The sequence below is a fragment of the Ambystoma mexicanum genome, chromosome 9 (assembly GCF_040938575.1).
Source record: "Ambystoma mexicanum isolate Mex_15411 chromosome 9, UKY_AmexF1_1, whole genome shotgun sequence".
NCBI classification, from domain to species: domain Eukaryota; kingdom Metazoa; phylum Chordata; class Amphibia; order Caudata; family Ambystomatidae; genus Ambystoma; species Ambystoma mexicanum.
This window is the reverse complement of record NC_090931.1, coordinates 38,330,380-38,353,225: the sequence shown is the minus strand read 5'-3', so window position 1 is coordinate 38,353,225 and position 22,846 is coordinate 38,330,380. Positions and strand designations below refer to the sequence as shown.

Here is a 22,846-nt window from a genome sequence, read left to right as displayed (position 1 = left end):
CCGTCACGTGTATCATGGCAGTGCGTACATAAGCAGCGTGGAAACTCCGATCGCTGCTTCTGATTAAGTCTTTTTTGGCGTTTTGGTAGCTGAACTTCGGACCTGCGTTCTCGCATTCCCTTCAGCAACTTCTTTGGCCTATTTTGAGCGTGTTTCCTCCACACGCTAATTCCGGAGCTGCGTGTATCCTGTTCGCGTGCCACATCTCCACGCGGACGTTGTCTGCAAGCGCGGCTGTCCTGAGCTGCGTGAATCCTGTTCGCGTGCCGAATCTCCACGCGGACGCTGTCTGCAAGCGCGGCAGTCCTGAGCTGCGTGAATCCTGTTTGCGTGCCGAATCTCCACGCGGACGCTGTCTGCAAGCGCGGCTGTCCTGAGCTGCGTGAATCCTGTTCGCGTGCCAAATCTCCACACGGACGCTGTCTGCAAGCACGGCTGTCCTGAGCTGCGTGAATCCTGTTCGCGTGCCAAATCTCCACGCGGAAGCTGTCTGCAAGCGCGGCTGTCCTGAGCTGCGTGAATCCTGTTCGCGTGTCAAATCTCCACACGGACGCTGTCTGCAAGCGCGGCTGTCCTGAGCTGCGTGTATCTTGTTCGCGTGCTAAATATCTACACGCGGACGCTGTTTTCAAGCGCGGCTGGCCTGGCTGCGTGTATTTCTATCGCGTGCAATCCTGCACATGGTTTTCTGAACTATTTTGAACTTTTGGTACCTGTGACACTTAACAGGTGAAATTATAATTTTTGTTCATCGTGGGAAAGGAAGTATTTCATGAACTATTGGAAGGTTATTGTGCACAGTACTTTGGACGCTATCCTGTGGTGCACCAACCCGGTATCTAGCGAGAGCCTCGTGCCGTTCGGGATAAGTCTCCCTTACTAATCTTCCCTTCCTTTGTCGTTTGTTCAACTCCTGGTTTTCTTCAAGAAACTTTCGTGGATTTCTTCAGTTTTGCCATAAGGTCAGTGTCTGAATTAATGCTAATACTGTGTTATCTTACTAATTCGATTGGGACAGTTTCTTATGATACTTTATCTATCCTAGGCATACTTCCTACACAATTCCCACGCCCTTTCCAGTGATCCATCTCTCTGCCTGTTTCATCCAGTCAGAGAGTTGTATCATTTGGAAGGTCTAATTTGACCTGCCTACAATCAAGTCGTGTGAAAATAGGATCCGGAAGAGCCCTACCAAATTGTATCCTTTTTTGGTTACCGTATCCTTTTCAGTTGATACATTGGTGATTTATGACATCCTTTTCCTGGGATCAATGCATTCTTCTTTGGTCCTCATTCTGGGATCAATTGATTTTTCATGGATCCACATCCTGGGATCACTGCATTCTTTGTGGACCCACATCCTGGGATCAATGCTTTATTAATGCATCATTTTCCTGGGATCAATGCATTCTTCTTGGGTCCTCATTCTGGGATCAACTGATTCTTCATGGATCCACATCCTGGGATCAATGCATTCTTTGTGGATCCAGATCCTGGGATCAATGCATTCTTCATTGAGCCATGGTAATTTTTTTCAGCAATGTTGACCATGTTTAGTTCTTTTCGGCCACGTGTTTTCTATTTTATAAAAGATGACTCCCATTTTAAACTTGTATCCCTTTTGCATCTTGCCTTTATATCCTTCCCAAAATATTCTTTAAGTCGACCTTATTCAGGTAAATGTTTTTGTAAAAGACATTTTTCTAATGCTTTTTTTTAGCATACCACTGCCTTCATCCCAAAGTGCTTTAGTGTGTAAAGAAGGAGCAAAAACTATGCAAAGAAGGATGTCAAATAAAACGCTACCGTGATAAGTCTGCTGGGTACTGCTATAGTGTTTGGAAGTTCACGTGTAGGCATCTAGGCAATGAAGCACACTGACTTGGCAACACAAGCCAATTCATGGGCAGAATAAGGTCTACAAAAGACTGAATCCAACGAAAAGAAATTGGACCGAACTTTAGCTTGACCAAGTGACAGATCATCCCACAAACTGTGCGGCGAACATGGAAAATTATTGACCAACCAGTTCATGCCAAGTTGACAGCATAGTGGCCCACATAGTGCGTCTTGACTTCATGGTGCTTCATCTAGAGCATCTTGACTGAGCCTTACCATATGGGATATCCTGACTGTGCAGTGCCTTACCTGGGATATTTTGAAGTAATTGTGCCCCATATAGAGTATTATGAATTCTATCTTCTACCTTATGAGTAACAAGCACAGGTGACAAAATGGGGAGGCGGGGGTAGAGGGTGCTATAATTTACATGATGCACCGCATACAATGTGGCAAGGCACAATCTGCTTTAGCTGGAGTCTTAACAATAGAAACTTTAGGAGACTGAAATACACTCAACTGTCTCAGTCCAAACGGCATCTGATCACCCCTGAAGTGTTTGAAGCTTTAAGGCTCCCAAAAAGTAAATTCAGAATCTGGTGGCATGTCCTACTGGGACTGGGGAAAGAAAGGAGCCCCTCTCTGATTGGCAGAGAAGGGTCCCACATGGATCTGGTTTCCCTCCAATTGGCATGGCATGCCCTAGCGGAAGTAAACTTAACTGCTACATTATAGCACTCCTACACTCCTGAAATGGCTGGTCGTCCAACCCTGAACCTGATCCAAAAAAGCTGGAGCTGGGCATCATCGGCATTGGAGCGAAACCAGAGTTTCGAACATCGATGAGGATGGTCAGGAGACGGAGGCACACATGGAATGGGAGGGGGGAGCGCTGAGCAATGTGGACTCTGCACTCGAGTTCCTGAGACTTAAATACAAAGGGTGCCAGCAGAATGGACATGTGCACCACGCTATGGCAGAGTCCTGGCTCAGATTCGAGCGGCCGCGCATAGGAGGAGCAACGAGCCTGGCATTTTCGAAAGTCTCTGATTTTACCCCACGAGAAGGTTGTGTGTGAAAGGAACTGTGAATAAGTAAAAGGTACATCCTGACAAGTTGAAGTTTGTGTTTGGAACTGAAGGGGCCTAAGCTTGGGGAAGGGAACCGTAAGAGGCCAAAGGTGAATACTTATTTGGTGAAATAGAGAGGCATAAATTGGGAGAAGGGAACCCTGAGAAGCCTGAGAAACTGTTATATTTTTGCTTTGTCTGAAACTTGGGAGGATTGAAGCTTGAGGAAGGGAATCCCCAGGAACTGAAGGCATTGGAAGTTGTTGGAACAAAGTGCAGGAACTCTGTATAGAAGAATGAACTAATAACCTATGTTTGTTCTGAACTTTTATGATACTGACAGAGCCAAACCTGGTGAGAAGACCACCGGAAACCAGCCTTGGTATATACATTTCTTTTTTAATCACTATTTTTCTTTAAAGAGACTTCCTACCACATTCTATCAAAGAGTAAGTGCAAGCATAGGTTTAGACACATATTTTGGTTTTGGACTTTCAGACATTGACGCCCCTTAGAAACATCAGTTGAGGAAACCATCCGTTCAGAGTTAGGGCCAGTTAGGTATTATACCAACCCCAGCATTATAGTAAATACAGGTTTTGAAACTATAACACTGGAGTCTGTCTCTCTTTATACCATGCCTGTCTGACAATAACACATCAATATCTCTCTCTCAATTACAGAGAAATGTGTCTCCGTATCAGTAGCTGCCCTAAAAGAAAACATCATTACTCTTTCCACATTCCCTTCCATCTGGGATAGTACTGCACCTAAACCCTTACAACTTGCGTCTGCAGTAATTATACATTTTATTCCAGGCACAAAGCCCCTTAACAATGGTGCTTCTTAGATACCTCTTAACCTCGTTCACAGCACATTCATGACGCTCTTTCCACTTGAATTTTACATTTTATTCGGAGGTTCTCTCATTGGCTGAGTCATTTCTGCAAACATTGGAATGAAATGTATTGTAATACTCAGCCAAGCTTAGGAAGGAAAGTAATTCATCCTTATTACTGGGACAGCGTGCTTGTTCCACCGCCTTCACCTTTGGTTTATATCCCCTTTAGATAAAGTGTGATCCAAATAATCTACTTCTGGTACACCAAATTTACACTTGCTGTACGCTACCATCAAACTCTTTTCTTCAACTTTTTTCAACACTCTGCATAATCTCTCATTATGCTCCTTTCCTCCTTGCCCACACACCAAAATGTCATCCTGGAATACTTGCCCTCCTACCATCTCCCCAAACTTGTGCATCATCACTCTTCGAAAAAACAACCATGGCTGAAGCCAGTCCAAAAGGCATTCTCACATATATATAAATGCCAAACAGAGTAACAAACGTGGCATATTTGTGTGATTGTATTTGATGATAAGCTGCTGACAGGTCAAATGTGGTCATCTGCCTTCCTAATCAAATCTAACATCTCAGATATCGCAGGCAGTGGATACCTCTCCACAGCTATCACATTGTTTAGCTCTCTCAAATCCATGCAAACTCTCACCTTGCCATTAGGCTTTCTTGCAACTACAATGGGAAAAACCCATTTATTAGCCTTGACTTCCTCTACCACTCCTTCACTCTATTTCTTAACATCAACTTTCAGATCAATAGGTGCATGTCTCTATGTGTAGGACCTCGGTTTAACACCTGCTTTGAGCTCAAGGTTTTGCTTATATCCCTTGAGCTTCCCAATAACATTCTTAAATACTCCCAGAAATAATTATTTCTCCTTGCCCTTAAGAGTATTAATCAAACTCTTTTTCATTTGCCATCACAATCGAAACATGATGTTCACCAATAGGATGAAGCTTAATCTTTAGCTTGGCCTGATCCTCCTATTCTAAAACATGTACCCCCTATCACTCAACCCTCAAAAGCTGCAGTATTCTTGATATCAGACTTCTTCAATTTTGGGCAATATCATGCACAATTCCTGCCATTTATCCTTTGTAATAATGGTGTATGGTGATCATGAATCTACCATTAACTCTGTGTTTTCACCATCGATCTTAAATATGCTTTTTGGAACTCTGTCCTTATTACTTCTTACAATATTGACTACTTTGACATCTTGTTCCAGTACCTCACCTTCCTCATCTTCATGCACCCATGTCACACGCATGCTTTGTTTCTTATTCCTAAACACAATACTAAAATGTCACTTCTTTCTGCAATCAGAACATTTTTGATTTGAAGCAGGACATTTTTTGGAGTATGCATAATGTCCTTTCTTTCCACAGCGATACAATCTTCCAGCAAAGGACTTTCCTCTTTCTCCTCTAATGTCCTCTGATTGTGTGTTCTTCCACACCTTCTTTCTGTTGGTCTCCTTGGCCTTTCCTACAGACGTGGCTTTTCCTTCCTTCGGCTTTACTGTATTGACCTTTGTCGCATTCTGCAAATCTTTGTCTTTTTCCTATATAGCCTTGAGACAAATTGTGGTGTGTCCCACTTTCTTAGCTATTGCTAAAGTCTCCTCTAATGAAGGATCACCACACGCCCACAACCACTTTTGTAGAACACTGCTATTTGTGTGTATTATGATCTGGTCTCTTCCAAAGTTGCAGGTTAATGCCAAATTCTTGAGGGCCCTCACACAATCATCCACCAACTTATACATTTGTTGTTTTCTCAAATGGAAATAATGTTTGTTCACAGCCACATAGTTTGGGAGAGTCATACAAGTCTAGACGTTTCAGTGCTTGTTCATACTCATTGTCCCCATCACCTTCTCCTAACCGCAAGAGTGGTACTCAAAAAACGATGTGGCCTTACGGACCCAATGAATGCAGTATCCACATTTTCTTCTTTGAAGAAGTGAAATTCTCATTTTCAATTGGCCCAGTGTAATTTTTCTAATATTCAAACACTACACTCCCTACTCCTACTAAACCCTCCACCCCCACACAATGCAAAGGCCACCAGCCCCACCCACCTCACCTGCATACTCTGGGTCCACGTGGGGGGGATAAAATCCAAACTTGATGAAAATTGGGATGGGCACTCCAAACTTGAACCACTCCACCACATACGGAGGAGGCTGTCCAGTCACTGGATGGATGACATCACACCCCAGAATGACAGTCTCGCCTGCGCGGGCTGTCACAAACTGGGGTTCCTCCCTCGAGCCATGGACACCTGCAAAAGGGAGATAAAGAGACATTAGCATTTCTGTGGAGGGTCTCTGTAACATTAACAATCAGGAAAGTAGCATTGGCACCAGCTGGCATAAAGCAGGGCAGGCAATGACCAAGCAAATGAAGAGAGCCCCCTTTACACCGGTGATGCGTTCAATAGATCCCTAAGAGCAAATTGACAAAATATGCCCAGCATGGGGAGGAGAGCTGCTCAGACTGTTGCTAGGAGACCAACACCTAGACACAGGTCAAGCAAGCACCCTGGAGTACTGCAAGATGGCCCAAAGCCATAGTTTGTGGGGCACAACCGCATCTATGGATGAGGAGAGTGGAGTCTAAAAATGGGCACGCTCAATGAGTGGTCAAGGTCAACGGCCCTCCCAAGAATTCTGCAACCTATGGCTCTCCAGATGTTCAGGATTACAGCTCCCATGATCCCCGCCATTGACTAGGATGAGTAGAGGTGATGGGAGTTGTAGTCCATAACAGATGGCGAAGTAAAGGTTGCAGATCCCTGCATAGACGTGCAGTTCAGGCGATGGCCCATATCTAGAATATGCAGGCACGCTCTAGACACCCACACCGACCCTCGACGCACATACACATGTCCCTAAACCATCTCACTCACAAGCCCACACATAACAGGAGAGTATTAGGAGAGCACAGATACATAGCCACTGCACCTGAACTTCGCTCAATATCAGGAGCCCCCATTTAATGCCCTCAATAGTGTGTCCGGACGAATCAAGTCGACCTTAAGTTGAGATATAAGTTAGTATATGGCGGTTACCTAGTAACGCGGTCATAAAGTGAGAATTGGGTTGATAAAGAGGGGTCTTGCGCCCCACTAGAGAACCTTCAACGTAAGTGGCCTCCCTGATCGTCTGCCATCCTCATCGCCTTCACAGGCTGCGAAGGTGCTCGCGGTCCCTCTAATAAAAGGTCACCAGGTGAGTGCCCCCTGTCCAGACACCACAGCAGGCAGGCCCTTGGGTGGAGGTGGGCACCTACTACTCTCTCGCAGCCCTGGTATTAATACATGCGCTCGTCACAGGCCCTTCTGGTGTGTTCACACTTGGGGTATTTCCGTCCGATGGAGAGGCAGAGTTACCGGCCGCATGCAGCGGAATGCACTGCGCCGCCGTGCACTCCCTGGAGCGAATATAGGCACGTATCCTTTATGACGCGGCGCCATAGCGCCTCAAGGGCATTATCCAGACCCATTGTCTTGTGACAATGCCAGGCCCAGCTGCTGGCAAACGCCCACTGCTCTCCACACCTTTCAGGCATTGCTTTGCCCTTCCAGGAGTAGAGTGTGATGGGCAGCACTGGTGACCTTCTAGACGAGGGCGGTGCGAGTGTGGGGATTGGGCGGGGACATGCTGTCAGTGACCCTCGCCATTCTTCCCCCATCACTTCCAGGCCTACAAAGAGTGCACTGTGTGACTTCTCCTTTCACCAAATTCATCCAGGCTATGGCGTTTGGTCTGTGCACACTGATGGCCCCAGAGCCTAGAGTCTGTTGCGGGTATGTTGGCTGGGGACCAGAGGATGGTTTATCATCCAGGAGACCCAGGGGTGCAACGAGACTAACTTCCAAGAGGGCTATGCCGTCAAATGGCAGGTGGAGTTACCTTTGGAGACTTTCTGTGGCTGGGGCACATTTACTTGTATGGTGCGCCATTCCCGTTCTTCCAAAGGAATGTTTTTGGGAACTAGTGTCAAATCTGCAACCAATGGCGCAATTGCCAGTGACATTGCCCAACACACGATAAGAGTTAAATAGGAAATGCACATACTGTAGGTAACGCCCAGCACAGTGTTACTGTGGTTGCAATGTGGTCCATGCTATTGCTGTGGTTGCAATGTGGTGCATGCTGTTGCTGTGGTTGTGATGTGGTACATGGCGTTACTATGCTTGCAATGTGGTCCATGGTGGTACTGTGCTTGCTATGTCTCCATGGTGTTACTGTGCTTGCTATGTGGTCCATGGTGTTACTGTGCTTGCTATGTGGTCCATGATGTTGCTGTGGTTGCTATGTGGTCCATGGTGGTACTGTGCTTGCTATGTGGTCCATGGTGGTACTGTGCTTGCTATGTGGTCCATGGTGGTACTGTGCTTGCTATGTGGTCCATGGTGTTGCTGTGGTTGCTATTGCTGTGCTTGCGATGTGGCGCATGGTGTTACTGTGCTTGTGAGGTGGTCCATGGTGTTACTGTGCTTACGAAATGGGGCATGGTATTGCTGTGGTTACGATGTAGCCCATGGTGTTACTGTGCTTGTGAGGTGGTCCATGGTGTTGCTGTGGTTGCAATGTGGTTCATGCTATTGCTGTGGTTGCGATGTGGTCCATGGTGGTACTGTGCTTGCAAAATGAGGCATAGTATTGCTGTGGTTGTGATGTGGTCCATGGTATTTCTGTTGCAATGTGGTCCATGGTGTTACTGTGGTTGTTAGGTGGTCCATGGAGTTGCTGTGGTTGCTATTGCTGTGGTTGTGATGTGGTCAATGGCGTTACTGTGCTTGCTATGTGGTCCACGGTGTTACTGTGCTTGCGATGTGGTCTGTGGTGTCGCTGTAGTTGTGTTGTGGTCAGTACTATTGCTGTGGTTGCTATGTGGTGCATGCTATTGCTGTGGTTGACATGTGGTCCATGGTGTTCCTGTGCTTGCTATGTGGTCCATGGTGTTGCTATGATTGCTATGTGCTCCATGGTGGTGATGTGCTTGCTATGTGGTCCATTGTGGTGCTGTGCTTGCTATGTGGTCCATGGTGGTACTGTGCTTGCTATGTGGTCCATGGTGTTGCTGTGGTTGCTATTACTGTGGTTGTGATGTGGTCCATGGTGTTACTGTGCTTGCTATGTGGTCCATGGTGTTACTGTGCTTGCTATGTGGTCTATGGTGTTGCTGTGGTTGCGATGTGGTCCATGGTGGTACTGTGCTTGCAATGTGGTCCATGGTGGTACTGTGCTTGCAATGTGGTCCATGGTCTTGCTGTGGTTGCTAATGCTGTGTTTGCGATGTTGTCCATGGTGTTGCTGTGGTTGCTATTGCTGTGGTTGCGATGTGGTCCATGGTGTTACTGTGCTTGCTATGTGGTCCATGGTGTTACTGTGCTTGCTATGTGGTCTATGGTGTTGCTGTGGTTGCGTTGTGGTCCATGGTGGTACTGTGCTTGCGATGTGGTCCACGGTGTTACTGTGCTTGCTATGTGGTCCATGGTGTTGCTGTGGTCCATGGTGTTACTGTGCTTGCTATGTGGTCCATGGTGTTGCTGTGGTTGCGATGTGGTCCATGGTGGTACTGTGCTTGCAATGTGGTCGATGGTGGTACTGTGCTTGCAATGTGGTCCATGGTGTTGCTGTGGTTGCTATGTGGTCCATGGTGGTACTGTGCTTACTATTGCTGTGGTTGTGATGTGGTCCATGGTGTTACTGTGCTTTCTATGTGGTCCATGGTGTTGCTGTGGTCCATGGTGGTACTGTGCTTGCTATGTGGTCCATGGTGTTGCTGTGGTTGTGATGTGGTCCATGGTGTTACTGTGCTTGCTATGTGGTCCATGGTGTTGCTGTGGTCCATGGTGTTACTGTGCTTGCTATGTGGTCCATGGTGTTGCTGTGGTGCAATGTGGTCCATGGTGGTAATGTGCTTGCTATGTGGTCCATGGTGGTACTGTGCTTGCTATGTGGTCCATGGTGTTGCTGTGGTTGCTATTGCTGTGGTTGCGATGTGGTCCATGGTGTTGCTGCGGTTGCTATTGCTGTGGTTGCGATGTGGTCCATGGTGTTCCTGTGCTTGCTATGTGGTCCATGGTGTTGCTGTGGTCCATGGTGGTACTATGCTTGCTATGTGGTCCATGGTGTTGCTGTGGTTGCTATTGCTGTGGTTGCTATTGCTGTTGTTGCGAAGTGGTCCATGGTGTTACTGTGCTTGCTATGTGGTCCATGGTGTTACTGTGCTTGCTATGTGGTCCATGGTGTTGCAGTGGTTGTGATGTGGTCCATGGTGGTACTGTGCTTGCTATGTGGTCCATGGTGTTGCTGTGGTTGCTATTGCTGTGGTTGCGATGTGGTCCATGATGTTGCTGTGGTTGCTATTGCTGTGGTTGCGATGTGGTCCATGGTGTTACTGTGCTTGCTATGTGGTCCATGGTGTTGCTGTGGTCCATGGTGGTACTGTGCTAGTTATGTGGTCCATTGTTTTGCTGTGGTTGCTATGTGGTCCATGGTGTTGCTGTGGTCCATGGTGGTACTATGCTTGCTATGTGGTCCATGGTGTTGCTGTGGTTGCTATTGCTGTGGTTGCTATTGCTGTTGTTGCGAAGTGGTGCATGGTGTTACTGTGCTTGCTATGTGGTCCATAATGTTACTGTGCTTGCTATGTGGTCCATGGTGTTGCAGTGGTTGTGATGTGGTCCATGGTGGTACTGTGCTTGCTATGTGGTCCATGGTGTTGCTGTGGTTGCTATTGCTGTGGTTGCGATGTGGTCCATGGTGTTGCTGTGGTTGCTATTGCTGTGGTTGCAATGTGGTCCATGGTGTTACTGTGCTTGCTATGTGGTCCATGGTGTTGCTGTGGTCCATGGTGGTACTGTGCTTGTTATGTGGTCCATTGTTTTGCTGTGGTTGCTATGTGGTCCATGGTGTTACTGTGCTTGCTCCCTCCCTCCACCCGCCATTGGCTGGATCGCTGCACTTAAATCACCCTCCCAGGGCAGCCCTCTGCCCGGCAGCCCCTGTGGCTAAGGGCCCCAAGGCAAAGGGCAGCTCCGACATTGGCGGCTCCAAGATGTGTCTGCAGGTGTCCGCAGGGGATGCCAAGGAAGCCAACAGACACCAACAAAAACCATGAGTGCGGCATGGGTGGGGAGTAGAGCAATCACTCTACTCCAGAAAACCCCCGCCACTCTATCTTACCTACCAATAACATAGAGTGCCATAATACTATCATGTCCACACTTAGATAGAATTGTGAATGTTAGCATGTCCACACTTGGATAGAATTGTGAACATTGGCCTGCGTCGCATCTAGATGGGATTGTGAATGTTGGCATGTCCGCACTTGGATAGAGTCGTGAACATTGGCCTGCGTCGCGTCTAGGTGGAATTATGACTGTTGGCATATGCCACACTTAGATGGAATCTCAGAAATATGACTGCTAGCATATATGATTCTCAGCATGCACCACACTTAGAGTTCTGAACCTAACTTGCGTCGCATCTGGATGGAAATGTGACTGTTAGCATGTGCCACACTCGTATGGAATTCGGAACTTTGGCTTCTGTCACTTCTGGATGGAAGGGTGATTGTCGGCATATGCCACACTTAGATGGAATTTCTCAACCCTAATCTGCGCCAGATCTAGACAGGAATGTGATTATTAGCATATATGATTCTCAGCATGCACCACACTTAGAATTCTTAACCTAGCTTGCGTCGCATCTAGACAGAAATGTGATTGTTAGCATATGCCACACTTAGATGTAATCTCAGAAATGTGACTGCTAGCATATATGATTCTCAGCATGCACCACACTTAGAGTTCTGAACCTAACTTGCGTCGCATCTAGATAGAAATGTGACTGCTAGCATGCGCCACGCTTAGAATTATGAACCTAGCTCGCGTCAAATCTAGATAGAGAGGTGACTGTCAGCAGGTGCCGCACCTAGATGGAATCCCACAATTGCAAGGACAGCAATGCCAACTAACCAACCAACAATTCCATCCCTCTGCATACACCTCTCAAACTCTAACCAAACAACCACAAACCTAAAAACGCAGCAATCCGCACAAACTTCACAACAATGCAACAACAAGACAAACCACACATAGACTTGCACAACAGCACACAACGACTACGGACCACAAAACACCCCAAGCCCAGCCAATGGACCCACCGGGCTGAGGCTGTCAACAGCACATCACTGCTCTCTTGCACTTTTCCTGCTTCCACCCACTAACTCAACCTCCCCTCCTCTTTCAGAGCCGCCAGAGCGCCAAGTGACCACTACGGTGGTGATAGTGCGTGGTACAAATGTCCTTTAACATTAACATATGTGGTCCATGGTGTTGCTGTGGTTGCAATGTGGTCCATGGTGGTACTGTGCTTGCTATGTGGTCCATGGTGGTACTGTGCTTGCTATGTGGTCCATGGTGGTACTGTGGTTGCTATTGCTGTGGTTGCGATGTGGTCCATGGTGTTGCTATGGTTGCTATTGCTGTGGTTGCGATGTGGTCCATGGTGTTACTGTGCTTGCTATGTGGTCCATTGTATTGCTTTGTGGTCCATGGTGTTCCTGTTGTGATGTACCATAATCCCATGCAAGACTGTCTTTGAAGTGTCAGTGAGCAGTCAAAGGGAGAACGCAGGGAAATGACTAGATGGCAGCCTCAACGCAGGGAAATGACTAGATGGCGGCCTCAGGCGGAGAGCAAGAAGACACAGTGTCCCTGAAATCGTGATATCTGCTCCAATGGAAGGTAGCCTTGTTATTAACAGTGTGAATGTTATCACTTCCAACTTCTCAATTTTCGGCAGTCAAGTCACAGCGATATTATACGCTTTGTTTAGGCAGTGAACTTCAGATGTTAACCCCCTCTGCAAATTGGGTACTTCACCAAATCCCGTCTGAGCTCTACTTGCTACACAATGTAAGTTTTGGCTTTCAAATAAGACAATAAAGGTGTGTCATAGCGTTTACCTGAAAACTACACAAATCCCATAGTAAAGCAACCTTACAATATGCAACTACCTACAGAAACATATTAAGCAGCAAGAATAGCATTGTGCCTTTATTGTCCACATTCTGAAAGAAAACTACAAGTCAGAGAATGTAAAATAATGATAGCTCGAAAAATCTCAATGTACAGCACTGTGTTTTCATCACTTTAAATACAGGGGGCCCTTTTACTTAAAAATGTAAATCAAACGCAGGGGGGCGATTATATTTGACAGGGCCTCTGCATGTAATTTTAGTCATGTGCACTATGAAGTGCAAAACAAACGTGTAAACGCAGGTGCAATCGCCTGCATGTCTCCGTTTGTTCACTTCTTAGTGCAAATGGGGAAAGTGCCACTTGCTATTTCTTAGCGGCAGGCAGTGTTTGCAATGGATTCTTTTGGAATCGGCCTGCTGTTTGCAAGTATAAAAAGCAGTCAAATTCCAAAAGAATCCAGAGCACGTGCACTAGCATGAAAATGTCATTCTGTCGTAAATGCCTGTGGCTTTGCATGACGGAGAGGAAGGGGACTGCAGAAGAGGCCCTTCTGTTCCATACTCCCGCCCCACCGTACAAATGGCTCCGCGTGAAAGGCCTCTGTACAGAAACATTTTACACAGGCTTTTTATGCAACATCATGATAAACTTGGTCCCCACTCTAAATGATATTGTGTGAGAATGTGACACTTCAAGCTGGCTGCAATGTACGATGTTAAGAGCACTTCACAGCCACATAAAAGCAAACACTTTGTTTGCTCGTCAAGTTGGCGGACATCCTGGGCTTTAGCTAAGCTTGAAACGGTAGCCGTTTTTTTCTTGGAGGCACATCTGGATTTGCTAGTTAACTGGAGCTGTAATGGGTCTTTCGGCTGGAAAAGCCCCATTGCAGTGCCAGTTGCCTAACAATTCGTTGCTAAGGCCGGGCCTGCTCCTAACACAAGGAACGTATTTGCACAGACGCAGAATGCATTCATCGTCGGCATTTCCACTTGTCATGGCGGCTCTGAGGGGCAGCAGGTCCCTTCAGGTATAGCACAGAATGTTGTTGGGGGTGAGGGGTTGGACCAATTCGCACAATCGTGAGCTGTACACTGATGGGACCAGTGGATGGTTCACCACTGGAGAGAGACCAGCGGGTGGCTCGTCTAGATAGCTAGGTGACTTTCTCTAGTTGCATGCCTTACTGCAGCTAGCAGTCTCTTTCTCTAGCTGGTTAGTGCCCCTTTCCATGGGTAGCCTGCTGCCTCTCTTTTTCTAACTGCTTCTCTTTCTTTAGCTTGTTGTCTCGCTAGATACAAAGCTGCTTTTCTCTAGCTGCATCTTTTTCTAGCTGGGTCAATTTCATTAGCTAACTAGGGGGCTCTTTCTCTAGCTACCTGCCTCTTTCTCTCGCTAGATGCCACAATGTATCTAGCTGCCTCTCTCTAACTAGCTAGCTGTATCTTTCTCTAGCTAGGTAGCTCTCGCTCTCTCTCGAGCAAGCAGTCTCTTTCTAGCTACTCCTTTCTCTAGCTGTCTTTTTTGCTAACTGTCTCTTTAAATATAGGTCTCTATAGACTGTGGTGTCTCTAGATAGAGGTCTTTCCAGATAGCTAGCTGCCTTTCTCTAGCTAGATGCCTCTCTTTTGCTAGCTATCTAGCCGCCTCTTTAGCAAGCGGTCTTTCCATAGCTAGTTTCTGCCCCTTTCTATACATACCTCTCATTCGTAAGCTGTTTCTCTAGCTAGCCGTCTGTTTTGCTAGCTGCCTCTCTCTAAATAGCTAGCCATCACCATAGATGGCCGCCTCTTTCTCTAGCTATCTAGCGGACTATCTTTCTCTAGCTAGCTGCCTCTCATTCCATCCGTAGCGACCCAGCTTTCTCTAGCTGCCTCTTTCTCTAAATTGCTAGCCATCGCCATAGATGGCCACCTCTTTCTCTAGCTATCTAGCGGCCTATTTTTAGCTAGCTGCCTCTCATCCCATACGTAACTACCCAGCTTTCTCTAGATGCCTGCCACTCCTTTGCTAGCTAGGTGCCTCTCCTTCTCCAGCTAGGTGTGTCTCCATCTCTAGCTAGGTGTCTCATTGTGTGGCTGCCTCATTCCCTTGAGGGTTTGCGGTCTCATTCTCTAAATAACTACCTATATTTGTCCATTTGCTGCTGTGTCTAGCTGCCACTGTTCCTCTAGCTAGCTAGTTGCCCCTTTCTAGCTTCTGCTCTTTCTCTAGCTAGCCCTTCTATAGTTGTCTCTTTCTATGAGTAGCTTGACGCCGCTCTCTGAAGCCAACTAAACACTTTTATCTAGCTAGATGTCTCTCGTTCTCTTGCTAGCTGCTCCTCTATTGCTAGCTGTCTTTTTTTAGCTAGCTGCCTCTTTCTCTAGCTAGCTTCTAGCTATGTGCCTATTTCTCTAGATGCCTCTCTAGCTGCCTCCCATGCTCTAGCTCCACAGCTGGTTCCCTCGAGCCGTCTCTTTCTCTAGCTGCCTGTCTATTTCCATAGCTACCCAGCTGCATGTCGTTCTCATAGCTAGCTGCCCTACTTTCTATACCTGCCTCTCATTCTCTAGCTAGCTGTCTTCTGCTGGCTATCTTTCAATAGTTGTTTTTGCTAGATAGCTATCTGACCCTTTAGCTAGCTCCCACTCTTTTGCTAGCTAGCTGCCCCTTTCTCTGGTTAGCTGCCTCTCCTTAGCTAGCTCTATTTCTCTAGCAAGATTCCTCTCTTTAGCTAGCTGACTCTACAGCTGGCTAACCAACTCTCTATATAGCTGCAACTCTTTCTTTAGCTAACTGCCTTATTCTCTAGCTAGCTAGATGCCCCTCTTACATAACTGCATTCTCCACGCTGTCATTCTCTAGCTAGCTATCTGCCTCTCTAGTCAGCTGGCTTTTTCTGTAGCTAGCAGCCTCTATTGCTGTCACTAGCTAGCTGAATCTTTCTTTAGATGCCTCATTCTCCAGCTACGTAGCGGTCTCTCACTCCACAGCTAGTTAGGTGCCTCCCTTTCTCCAGGTAACTAACTTATTCTCTAGCTAGCTCCTTGTTCCCTAGCGAGCCAGCATAGATAGCTATTTGCGCTCTAGCTGTCTTTTTATATAGCTAGCTGCCTCTCTTTCTCTAGCTAGCTTTTTTTAGCTATCTCTCGTTTTGTAACTAGCTGTTACTTACATGATACTTAGAACCACCCCCCCTTTTTCCACTAGGTTTGTAGCTGCCTATCTTGACCTAGATTGTCAGCTATCAAACTACAAAAAAGAGGCAGCTATTAATATCTAGTCAACTAAGTGACACCCTTTCGCTAGCCAGGAATTGGTCTCTCTTTGGCTAGCTTGCTGCACTGCTTTGTTTAGCTGTCTTTTTTCTCTAGGTTGCTGCCTCTTTCTCTAGCGTATTGCCTCTCTCCAGTTCTCCAGCTGGCAGCCTCTCATTCCCTAGCTTCCACTCTTTCTCTTGTTAGCTCACCAAATGATAGCTCGTTAAAGACAGCTATCTTTCACTAGCTGTATTTTGCTAGATAGCTAGCTGCCTCTTTAGCTAGCTCTCTCTATTTCTGTGGCCAGTTGCCCCTCTTTCTCTATCCAGCTGCATCCCTTTACCTAGCTCTATTTCTCTAGATAACTTCCTCGCTTTAGCTACTTAGCCACCTCTCTTTAGCTAGCTGACTCTTCAGCTGGCTAACTACCTTTCTCTAGGTGCCACTGTTTCTCTAGCTAACTGCCTTATCATCGAGCTAGCTGGCTCACATTTCATATCTTAATTTACCCAAGCTATCTTTGTAGATAGCATGGTCGCTGTTGTCAGCTGCCACTTTCTGTAGATAGCAGCCTCTGTTTTTGCTGTCTCTAGCTAGCTGATTCTTTCTTTAGAAGCCTCATTCTCCAGCTAGGTAGCTGCCTCTCACACTTTAGCTAGTTAGCTGACTCATTCTCTAGCTAGCTGCCTCATTCCCTAGGGAGCCAGCTGCCTCATTCCATCGCTAGCTAGTTGCCTCTCTAGCTGTCTCTCTCACTCTAGCACTGACTTTCTAGCTAGGCGTCTTTCTATAGGTAGCTAGCTGCCTCTCTGGCTAGCTGCCGCCCTTTCTCGAGCTAGCTTTCTCTAGCTGTCCCTCTGTGAGGAATTCGACCATCCACATGGTGGGTGTGCACTTGCCTGGGCTTAATTCATACTAATAGGATATACTTCAACAGGCCCACATGGGGCCTGGCTGCAGAGGCTAAGACAAAAGAGAAAGGAAACCCCCAACCATATTTGATATGCACTGTGTCAACATGAAGCCAGCTCCCGCTTCTCAGTATCAATGACAGGGAGTTGTCATGTCTGGGACATGTGTTTAGTAGGCAACCCCTGCAGGGGGACCCTATTCAGAGGGTTGGAGCATGTGATTTGATGGAGACAAAGTCTAGTCCCACCACATCTTCAAGGGAAACCTGCCACTTTAATCAGGAACCACAGAGGGTTCAATTAACCAGAGGGACCATTTGATTCCCAACAGACAGGAAGATGGGTGGGACTTAGTAGTATGTGTTTTCACCCCTTTACCTTTCCTGTTGCAAAGCACTTTGGTTACGATCCCACACATACAGGCGATTGTTGGCAGGGACCCAGGAATGTTTATTTAAGGTAGGCTTAGCCTACACCAATGACAGGGCCCAATTGGCTTTAAAAGAGGGCTGAGCCCCTCTTTTGGCATATCATCTGAAGACTTTGCAAGGGGTAACATGAAGAACTCATTTGGACCCTGGCTGAAGGTACAGTCTGCCTTACCGCTTCTGCCAGTGAAGGATGGCTGGGATTTCCAAAGAGGGAAGCAATATCCCTCCCCTAAACATCTGCCAGGGAACAGAGGGAGATAGCTGAATCCAGAGAACCCTCCAGCAGCCCCAGAACCGGTACCCAGCCAGCACACAGTGTGCCCTGCTAGGCTCTGCAAGAAAGCTTCCTAGGTGGGAAGTGCCAGAGAGTCTCTGAACCAAACCAAGGACAAGGCAGTTGCCCGAAACACTCTCCTCAGCTTTTGACCATCCGCCTTAGTGGACGACATGAGCCCAGTGAAAAAGCTAGGAGGAGTGACAAGCATCAACCAGCGTCTGCCTTAAAGGATGTTTTCGAGCCAGTCGAGCCCCTTGAGAACCAACTGACTGCACACTGACCATTGTCACACTGCAGTCGCCAATGTCACCCAAGACGCCACGACCTGTGCTTCAGACCCACCAACCAGCACAGACAATGATTCCTGACCCAAACCGCTGTGTAGACCAGGCTGCAGCCATACATCCTGCCTGCCGTCGGATACCAACAGCTCTCTCCCATCTTGAACTCTGTCGCAGAAGCTTCAAAGCGCCCTGAAACTGATCGTCCCTGTCGAGCACCAAGAACTTCTACAAGCACAAGGTGCATTGTTGTTCTGTATCCCTGATCCTTCTCCAAAGGTCCCTAGTTACATTTTACGACCCACTGCTCCATTTGTGCTGAAACCAAGTACCCTTGGACTATTGCGATTAATTACTTAACAGGGTACCCTCCTGTCAGTATCCAAAATGCATTGCCTTTCCTTCTTGAAACTGTCTGTCCTCTGCATTCCTTTAAAGGGTGGGTGGTATTTTGTAGTGTGCTTGAATGGTCTGTTGTAATAATGAAGTAGATATTTTTTTACAACCTTGACTGGACAGTCCCTTTTATCATTGGGTAATAATTGTATTTTCGCGGTTTTGCAACTAACCAACGATCCACGAACTTGTGGAGATAATGTTCAAGTCTTGATGGTCGTGCAGATTAGTACTACCTCCGTCCCCAAGCACCACACGGACAGAAGTAAAGAAACACTACCCGTGCGGCACTTGAGGTCACAGGTGAAGAATGCCGTCGATCAGGAACCAGAAACGCCAAAGGACCCCCTGACCACTGTAAGGCAATGGAGGGTTAATCAAAACAGGGAATGAACAACAATACCATGTGATAGAAGATCAGAAAGGGGCTTACCCAAAAGTGAGGGAGATGGCGGCCTGTGAGATATGGAGGAGTAGTGGGGGTACAGCATACACTGGTCGGTTGTTTCTCTGACAGTACTCGAGAAGATGGAAAACACCTGAGACAAATACGTAGGGCAATCCGTGAGCAGTCCAGAAAAGCAGTTCCGAGGTCGAGGGCCAAAAAGGTAACCATAAAGTTCAGTATTCAGTACAAAAGGATATCCGTGGGCAGTCCAGTGAACAAATCCGGGTCAAGAAACCAGTAGGAGGAAATGGAAACCAGCAGGTTGACAATCCAGGGATGGTTTCCAGCAAGGCAGACAAAGCAGCGTGATATCAGGGGCAGAGATGAGGCAATCCGTGTAATGTTCCGTGGTCGAGCAATCGTAGTATTCAAAAGTATCCAAAAAACGCCAAAGCAGTCTGTGAAGGAAGCAGCTGTGAAGCGGTGCTTCCGTGTTTCTCTGCTTCCTTTAACTGTGTGGAAGATCACCTGATTCACATCACGGGGGGGGGGGGGACGTGAGGTTCCGTGTCACATGACCCGTGATGATGACGAAGGCCGTTGTGGATGCCTCGTCACGGGACGCGCGGTCCTGTGTGTGCCCAAGCTGCAGCGCCAGTCGTGCGAGAATCACCATGGGAGGTGCCAGTGAAGAAAGGGGCGAAGAGCCCTCGGGCCGTAATGAACCGGTCTCCTTTGTTTGGCGGGATATCGCTGCCGTTCGTGTGCAGGGACACGAAAGTCACGTGAGCTCTGATGGTGGTGAATGACAGGTGAGTGATGATGATGAACATTGGGAGACATGACAGAGCCCCCCCCTTAAGGCCCACGACCCTGTGGGCTGGACGGATGATCACGATGGAATTGGCCAACCAAACGGGGGGCCCAGACATCCCCGGAGGGCACCCAGGAACGTTCCTCAGGACCGTAACCCAACCAGTCCACAAGATAGTGCAAGCGACCCCGAATAAAGCGTGAGCCCAAAATGGCACTGACCTCAAAGACATCAGGAGAGGACAAGGAGACAGGGGCAGGAGGGGTAGTGAGACGGGTAGGACCTAGGCAAGGCTTGAGCAGGGAGGTGTGAAAAACCAGATGGATACGCCAGGTGGAAGGAACAGACAACCGTAGAGCCACAGGGTTCAGGACTTTAGTAATACGGTAGGGACCCACAAACCGGGGAAGCAGCTTGCGACAGCCAGGGATGTGTAGGTGGCGGGAGGACAACCATACCCGATCCCCCACCCGATACTCGGGAGCCGCCACCCGTTTTCTGTCAGCCGCTAATTTCATGGAGATCTGGGCTTCGAGCAGGTGGACTAGGGTTTGCGCATGGACGGAGACCAGATCACGGGCACAGGTATTGGCAGCAGGAGTAGTGGATGAAGCGAAATCAGGGAATGGAAGGGTGCGGGGATGTTGACCGTACATGGAATAAAAGGGAGAGAAGCCAGTGGAGGAATGCAAGGAGTTGTTATAGGCAGATTCCGCCAGGTGTAGTAAATTAAGCCATGTGTCTTGGTACTGGAGGGTTAAACAGCGTAAGTACTGTTCTAGGGCTTGGTTCACCCTCTCAGTCTGCCCATCAGTTTGCGGATGATAGGCCGAGGAAAAGCGGGAATCAATGCCGAGTAGCTTTGTCAGGGCTAGCCAGAAACGGGACGTAAACTGCGTACCACGATCTGATATTAGGATCTGTGGCAGACCAAAGAGGCAAAAAACAGATTTAAAGAACAACTGGGCCAGTGTAGGAGCGGAGGGTATACCCGTACAAGGTACAAAGCGTGCCAGCTTGGTATAGGAGTCTACCACTACCCAGATAGTGTCGTAACCCTGTCTGCGTGGTAGGTCCGTGATGAGGTCCATCGAGACAGTGTTCCAGGGTCTGGGGGGAATCGGTAGTGGTTGGAGTAATCCCAGTGGGCGACCCCTGCGTGATTTGCACTGTGCACACACCGAAAACGTGTTTATGTAGTTCTCCACGTCGCGCTTCATTGATGGCCACCAGCACCAGCATTTTAGTAGTTCTAGAGTGCGACGTTGCCCCGGGTGACCATTAATGGCGACATCGTGTGACCATTCTAGTTCCTGGTTGCGTGTGTCACTAGTGGGAAGAAATAGCTTGTCGTGAATGAAAGGTAACCCCTCCTGAAGAACCAGGTCCCATTCCGCCAGCGCGTGTGGATGTTGGGAGACCCAATGACGGATGGTGGACTGCATGGACGGGGACGGTGTACAAACACAAATTACATGACCCCCCTCCAGCAACGTGGCAGGAAAAGACGGAAGAGACTCACCCCCTGGAGAACGTGACAGTGCATCAGCCTTCCCATGGACAGCACCCGGTCTATGCCTAATCACAAAGTCGTAAGCTGCGAAAAACAGGTGCCAGCGTACCTGTCGGCTATTAACGCACTTAAGGGTAGCCAGGTCATGCAAGTTCTTGTGGTCGGAGTAAATCCTGGTTTGGTGTCTGGCCCCAAGGAGGTGGTGACGCCAAGTTTGCAATGCGTCCTTTATGGCCAGTAAATCTTTCTCAGTAACAGTATAATGTAACTCGGCTGAGGTAAGCTTCCGTGAGTGAAAAGCCACGGGATGCAGACGACCGGTGGTTGGACAGGGTTGGGAAAGAACTGCACCTAAAGCAAAAGAGGAAGCATCTGCCTCCACAACAAATGGGAGTTCTGGGTCTGGATGCTGGAGCACAGGAGCTGTTACAAATCTGGTTTTGAGCTCCTCAAACGCCTGCTGATGTTTCGGGGTCCAAGAGAACGGAACCAGCGGACTGGTAAGAGCGGTAAGGGGAGCCACTATGGAGGAGAAACCAGCAATGAATCTCCGATATAAATTAGCAAAACCCAGAAAAGATTGTAATTGCTTGAGGTTCTTTGGAGCAGGCCAATCCGTGATGGCACGAACCTTTGACTGGTTCATAGATAAACCCCCAGGCGTTAGGTGGAAACCCAGGAATTCGACCGCCTTTGTGTGAAATAGGTACTTTTCGGGTTTGGCGAACACAGCGTTTTTTTTTAGGCGAGCCAAGACCTCCCTAACGTGGGCGATGTGGTCTTCCAGAGTAGGGGAGAAGATCAAAATGTCATCTAGATAGACCACTACGTACACCTCTAAGATGTCACTGAACACCTCGTTGACGAAGCGCTGGAAGGTGGCTGGGGCATTACATAAGCCGAAAGGCATTACAGTGTACTCAAAAAGGCCTTGTCGGGTGCAAAACGCGGTTTTCCACTCATCCCCCTGGCGCATGCGGACCAGATTGTATGCCCCCCGGAGGTCCAGTTTGGTGTAGATGGATGCATGTGTTAACCTGTCTAATAACGTGGAGATGAGGGGAATGGGATAACGGTTCTTCACGGTGATGCCGTTTAAACGCCTATAGTCCACACAGGGACGTAGGTCACCCTCTTTTTTCGGGACAAAAAAAATAGGACTGGCAGCCGGTGAGTTGGAGGGTCGGATGTGACCTAACCGCAGGGCTTGTTGGATGTATTCTTTTAGGGCCTGTTCCTCCGACTGTGATAGTGAATAAATCCTGCCCCTCGGTATCGGGCATCAGGGAACAAGTCAATAGGGCAATCATATGGCCTATGAGGTGGCAGGCCTTCTGCAGAGGCTTTGTCAAAAACAGTCAGGAAGTCATGGTATTCGCTGGGGATTCCAGCCTGAACGGCTCCAACCGTATGTGGTGTTGTGACCGTAGGGTTCCCATCGTTCATGTGCAAAGCAGCCAAGGCCCCAAGGACACTAGCAGGATTGGAGATAATTTCGGGTTCTGTTAGGCAGTAATGCTGGCAGATCTCGGACTCGAATGAGACTTGTCCAGTGCCCCAATTAATTAACGGGTTGTGTTGCCTAAGCCATGGAATACCCAGAATGATCCCGAATTGCGGTGTGGCGATGAGATCGAAGGACATGGTTTCCTTGTGGGTGTCCTGGATCACCACTTCTAGAGGAGCGGTTTGATGCTTGATTGGGCCAGAAGCAAGGGAGGTACCGTCCACCGCTTGTACGGGTTCTGGGTTTTTCTTTGTTATCAAAGGCAAGTTGAGGTGGTGGGCCAGCGCGATGTCTATAAAACAACCCATG

General features: G+C 47.9%; 1 protein-coding gene across 7 annotated transcripts in view; it reads right to left on the bottom strand.

Moving 5' to 3' along the window:
• Positions 1–22,846, bottom strand: part of IGSF9B (immunoglobulin superfamily member 9B) — a 1,213,970-nt gene that overhangs the window by 970,054 nt on the left and 221,070 nt on the right. For all 7 annotated transcript variants that reach the window (XM_069614121.1, XM_069614116.1, XM_069614120.1 and 4 more), the window contains exon 2: positions 5,860–6,057. In XM_069614121.1, the coding sequence (XP_069470222.1) occupies positions 5,860–6,057 (198 nt within the window). The remainder of the gene's footprint in view (positions 1–5,859; positions 6,058–22,846) is intronic.